The sequence below is a fragment of the Eucalyptus grandis genome, chromosome 5, assembly GCF_016545825.1.
Source record: "Eucalyptus grandis isolate ANBG69807.140 chromosome 5, ASM1654582v1, whole genome shotgun sequence".
In the NCBI taxonomy this organism is placed as follows: domain Eukaryota; kingdom Viridiplantae; phylum Streptophyta; class Magnoliopsida; order Myrtales; family Myrtaceae; genus Eucalyptus; species Eucalyptus grandis.
The window spans coordinates 52,412,144-52,418,392 of NC_052616.1; the positions used below are offsets into that span (position 1 = coordinate 52,412,144).

At 41.3% G+C, this 6,249-nt stretch overlaps 1 protein-coding gene across 1 annotated transcript; it reads left to right on the forward strand.

Moving 5' to 3' along the window:
• The first annotated feature begins 4,058 nt into the window (after window positions 1–4,058).
• On the forward strand, window positions 4,059–4,946 carry LOC120294007. Its single transcript, XM_039313864.1, has one exon. The coding sequence runs from the start codon at window positions 4,059–4,061 to the stop codon at window positions 4,944–4,946; it is 888 nt and encodes a 295-aa protein (XP_039169798.1).
• The last annotated feature ends 1,303 nt before the right edge of the window (window positions 4,947–6,249 follow it).

A 6,249-nucleotide genomic window follows, 5' to 3' on the forward strand; every position in this document is an offset into this window, starting at 1 on the left:
ATCGTGATCTTATTATGGATGGAAGGAAAGGTAAACGTGTCAGAATTTATTCTAAAAATCCGGTTAATGCATCTTTTATTACCTTTTGTCATTAACAAATCTCATATTGATATTATCATTTTATTATGACAAAAATGGTACGTGAATTTTATGATGCATCCGTGATTTTTATTGGATATTTACTGATATGATCGAAGTAAGCTATATTGCATATCTTTAATATTCGATTTACTTTATAAAAGCCGATTTGTGGAAATTGTGATTCATGCAAGATATTTGTTATCATTCTCTACGTGAATCCATTATCGCTTTTTGATTATGACAAAAAGGGGGAGAAGATATGAATATGCATATGTGCTAATTGGTTGATATTATCTATGGCATAATATTGAGCTGTGATTATTTTCTAAATATTATTATGCTCAATCTATTTGTTATCTTCTGATATCCTTTGATTTAAATTAATAAAAGCATGTTTACAAATCTGCATATTCAGAGATTGTTTTGTCATCATCAAAAAGGGGGAGATTGTTAGGGAAATCCCTTATGATGTTTTGAAGATGACAAAATAAATCAAAGGCTACTAACATATTTGATGGTTGAGTAATAGACCATGCAGATGTTAGAACATGTAGAGGATATTATCAAAGTCTGAAGACTGCTAGACTCAAGACTCAAAGTCTGAAGACTGCTAGACTCAAGACTCAAAGTCTGAAGACTGCCGAAGACTTTAGTGTCAAAGTCTGTTCTACATCAAGTCTGTTCACTCGACAAATTCCAGACTGAACGTGAATGATAAACCAGAAGACAGACTCTATGCTGAAGCTGAACTGGGTACAGATTGTAAAGTCTACAGACCCAGATTGTAAAGTCTACGAGACCCAGATTTTAAAGTCTACTGAGACTCATATTGTAAAGTCTATGGCTATCGACTTTACATCCAGATTCGATGAATCGTAACTCAAGCCCAATCATACAACGGCTAGTGATCTGGTTTGGATTCCACATCAAGATTGATTTGATTGATTCAATCTAATTGATTGACAATTGGATGTTGAAGACAGGATCTTTCTATACGAAGAAGCTTCACTTATGGAAACCAAGATTTCGTTTGTATGGGCGATCGGAATCAATTTGGGATTTTACCTTTGTCACTCAACGGCTACCAAATCTTCTAAGATACAGAGCTGTCCAATGGGTATATTGGAAGACGATTCTCCGGGATACTGTCCAACGGGTAGTTTGGAAGTGGAGGAGTATTTAAGAAGATGAAGGACCGATGAGCAAGTAAGAGACGGAGCGTAGAATTTATAATTCCAAAGTCTAAGCGACTTTAGATCATATACTTGTCTCTTGAGAGCTTAAACGTTTGTAATCGTGAGAGAAATACCAAGAGAGTGACTTAGTGAGATAGTGTGATCTACTAAGTGTTTGCACTCGGAGTTGTAATCTCTTGTTGATTGCATAGTGGAATCCAGCCAAGAAGGCTGTTATCGTGGGAGAGTGGACGTAGGCTTGGATTAAGCCGAACCACTATAAACCTCGTGTTTAATTCTCTCTTTCCTTTACTCAGTCTTACGATTGATTTTTTAATCCTTCATCTGTCTAAGTATTGTGCAATCTTCAAGAAAATTTTCATAAACCTATTCACCCCCCTCTAGGTACTCGTACTAGCATTATCAATCGATTTAGATAAATTGATTGTGTAATTAGCAAGTAGACGTGGTCGACTAATTATTGGAAGTGCCTCGGGATTTTTCCCGACCCTTAGTGGGCTCCAATTAGGCTTTTCAGGCCTAAGTGGATATTTTTGTATTTAATTATTAATTTTCGGAATTAAATTAAATAATTATTTATTTTCCGAAAATTCAACTGAGATGGTCCGGGACCGGAATATTGTGCTGATGACCGTGGTGAAGTCCGTTTATGTAATCGGGCTTTATTTTGAGCTAAATTGAATTTTTAATAATAATTATTTAATTTTCGAAATTAATAAATTAATTAATTATTTTTCGGAAATTAAGATTTTGATGGCCGACGCCGAAATCTCGTGCTGATCGTCGTGGCGCAGCCCGTTTATTTATTTGAGCTCCACGTTGTATGGAATTGAATAAATTGTGACATTTTAGGGATTTACCTAATTTGATTGGAATTGATTGAGATTGAATTGGCCAAGTGTGTTATTTAGCATTTATAATGCTTTGTTGAGTTGATTTAATTAATTGATTGAGAAATCGTTGGGTATTGGTTATCACCGAAAGGAAGCGCGTGGGCTCGGTGAATTGGAATATCACCTGGAAAATGCACGTGAGTTTAGTGGTTTATTATATTGAATTGTTTATGTTGGCTCTGTGATTAGTGTATCACCTTGGCGAAAAAGACGCCCGAGAGCATATTGAATTGTTTATGTTGGCTCTGTGATCAGTGTATCACCTTGGCGAAAAAGACGCCCGAGAGCATATTGAATTGTTTACGTTGGCTCTGTGATCAGTGTATCACCTTGGCGAAAAAGACGCCCGAGAGCATATTGAATTGTTTACGTTGGCTCTGTGATCAGTGTATCACCTTGGCGAAAAAGACGCCCGAGAGCATATTGAATTGTTTACGTTGGCTCTGTGATCAGTGTATCACCTTGGCGAAAAAGACGCCCGAGAGCATAGTAAAGTGTTCACTGTACGTCACCTTGGCGAATCGACGCCCGAGAGCATTGATGGAGCTCTGTGACTAAGTGCAGGCATCTAAAAGGGCACGTGGCTCGGTGACTTGATGTATCACCTTGGCGAAGAGGTCGCCTTAGAGAATGCACGTGGGCCCAAGGTTCGAGGCACGTGACTCGGAGACTTGGAAGGTCGTCCTGGAGAATACACGTGGCCTAGCTTTTAAATATCCCACAGCGGGGATTGTTTTGTATGACATGTAATCGACTGGTTCGATTTGTTTGAAGTGAATGGGTGTTCATTGTGAATTGTACTGACTTGCAGGTAGGATCAGAGGCCAAGGTAAGTCCTCTGCCCTGTGCGTGTTTAGGCAGCCTTTAGTATAATAGTTTACTAATCGGGCTTAGTGGGGTAGAACTCCCGAGACGTAGTCTCATCCCAGTTTGGGAAACCATTTCAGGACCCCGCTGAAGAGCTGAGGAGGAGGAATCCGAGAAGGAGAACTCGGAGGTGAGATCTGAAGAAAGGATTTTGGAAGAAGAAGACATTCTGAGAGGGGCCTTGAGTACGGCCTAGTTCATCTAAGTTTCTGTCTTCTTTTGTGATCTCCGTTTTGATGTGAATAGTTATGAAATGGTTTGTGGTTTGTATAAAAGTTTGGTTATAAATTTCAATATGAAAAATATGGCCTTGCTTTTCTATCCCATCGTTTTATTGTCTGGGGATTTTAACTGCTTCCGCATGTACTTAAAAATCTAAAAGGGTCAGTGATACATTGTCCTGGGATATCGCATTATAAAATCGACCAAATAGAAAGATGTGCACGTGCCCGAGGATCGGGGCGTGACATCTAGTTTAAGTGGTATCAAAGGGAAGTTGAAGATTGGAGTGATAAGGAGCGTTGACCATGGGATAGTTAGTAGGAAAGGCCTTTAAATTCATGCTGGTGCATGTCTGTGTTAGCTGAGTGCTAAAATTGTTTGTTGTTTGGATCGCTCTGTTTCTAATTCTGTGTGGAATTGGAAACAGGTGTTAGTTGAGTAAGGCTACACCATGAGCGATCAGGAGCCGAGAACTCCTGCAAAGAGGACCAGTAGGGCCGTTATTCGGGGTAGTGCTCCGACTCGTGTCGGAACCCGAGGCGGACATGGTCGAGCGCTAGCACAGGCTGGCGCGAGTGGAGTGAATCCACCTGTCGAAGATGTCGGGGTAGCAGCCCCTAATGATCCCAGAGTGGATGGGATCTTGCGTATTCTGGAAGCGATGGGTACCAGAATGGATCAGCAAGCTGCGACAGTTGAAGTCGCGCTCGGCCGCCGCTAATGCCGTAGCTGCCGCCGCATTTTGCTCAGCCGCTCCGCCGCTGCACTGCAAGTCGCACCTGCCATAGTTCCTCCTGCAATGAACGTTGAAGGTCAGCCGGGAATAGTGGTTGCAGAGAGATCAATAAGTAAGTTAGTGGGGCACTTTCGAAGGCTAGATCCACCAAGGTTTAGGGGTACTGGAGACCCTGAGGCTGCATCACAGTGGGTACAAGATATGGAGAAAGCATTCGCAGTCTTGATGTGTAATGAAGAAGAAAAGGTGATATTAGCTGTGTATCAACTTCAAGATAACGCTAACATTTGGTGGAAAGCCACCAAGGATGCTGTATTCCCGGAAGGAGTACCAAGGGTGTGGAACACCTTCCTCAGAGCTTTTAATGATCAGTATTTTTCGAGTGCTGCCCGAGAGTTGAAGATAGAGGAGTTCCAACGCCTTCGCCAAGGATCAATGACTGTCGATCAGTATGGGGTTAAGTTCGCTAAACTATCTCAGTATGCCCCAAGATTGATCGAGGACCCCGAGGAGAAAGCTCGGAGATTTAGGAATGGTCTTCGTACAGAACTGAAACAACCTCTATTACCATTGGATTTGGTAGATTATCGTGAAGTCTACCGTCGGGCTCAGATGATAGAGAGAGGTATATCAGAGCAAGCAGCCTCATCTGGATCGAGGTTTAGCTCGCACAGAGACAACATCCGCCAAGGAAAGAGGCCGATGTTTGGAAATAGATTCCAAAGCCCGCCCAGCAAGAAGAGTGGATTTAATAGGCCAGGACCTATTAGGACTAATGATGCGTGTCGCTTGTGCGGAAGAAAACATGGTACATCACCATGCCCAGCTAGGACAAGTGCATGTTTTGAATGTGGCCAACAAGGCCACATAGCAAGATTTTGTCCAAAGAAGCAAAGAAGACAGCCTCAGTTGCCGCTGCCGCCACCATTGTCCTGGGATATCGCATTATAAAATCGACCAAATAGAAAGATGTGCACGTGCCCGAGGATCTGGGCGTGACAGCAAGGACCAGAGAAGGTGAGCGTAGGAGAAGGCCAAAATCTGAGAGTGAGACCCAAAATCTAAGAGCGAAAACTAGGCATCCAAAGTGTCCAAGCAGCAACTAATGTTGGCGCTGCAAAATCTGAGAGCGAAGGCCAGGGACCCCAACTTTGAATTAATGAGAGGAGAGAGAAAGCTTTTACTCTTCCTGTTCAAAAGGAAAGAATGAGCAGAGAGAATCTTGGTTTAAAATGGTGAATTTTGGACATGGACCATGCGTACTGGTCTAGGCAGAACGTAATGGGTCGAAGCAACAACAAGGCTCATCCGTCGTATTATTACACATAAATGAGGATTCATAAATTCTAAAGGGCGAGCCCCGGGGCATAGCATTTGGCTCAGAAGTGGAAGAAGTAACTCCTATTTTTCTTCCTAAAAGTAGGGTATTTAGCTATTAACTCTCTGCAAAGATTGGGAATCGAAAATTTGCATGGCATTCTATTTCTAATTCAGGTGCTTTGTCACTATTGCACATATTGCTCGCCCCTTTACCCCACCACCATGCTTCAGTATCGACAATCAATTCAGCTAACATCAGAAGACAAAACAACTAAGAGCACAAATAGAAAACCATCAAAATATCACCATGGACTGACATTACACACTAATAATCAAAGACCCCTAAACTTGACCAGACTCTTCCACTTAAATAAACTTCACAAGACTCAGGAAATGAGCAAGACGCTCCATGATATGCTTAAAGAGAAAGCAACTCGAGAGCGAACTTCATCAGCCAGAGTTTTTGTAGGCAAATCGGGGAGAGAACCACAAGACGGAGCAATGCAGCAGTTGTAATTGAGGACCAACCTTCTTGCTCGGCCTTCACGAGCACAAATTTTTTAAGACTGCTGCACTTGATTTTTTTTTTTAATTGATTCATCAATGGGAAACTAGAATATTTTATAGTTGAGAATCTGATTCTTTTTATTCTCTACGTCTTTAGAATATTTTTCACCTTAATTAGGTTGACCATATGTATTATATATAGGGATGTGATTGTATAATGTTAGAAGTAAGAAAGTAAAATCTATCTTATTCCGAATTCTCAGCTCCTTTCCATACCTTAATATTTTCACATGGTATCACAGGGTTCTTTCTCAACCTACTTTCACATCACTCTGAAAATCAAACTCTCTTCCTTCTTCGTTTCTTTTCACACACAAAACTTGTGAAAGTTTTTATTTTTTGGTTAGAACCAATGGAGAAATTATGC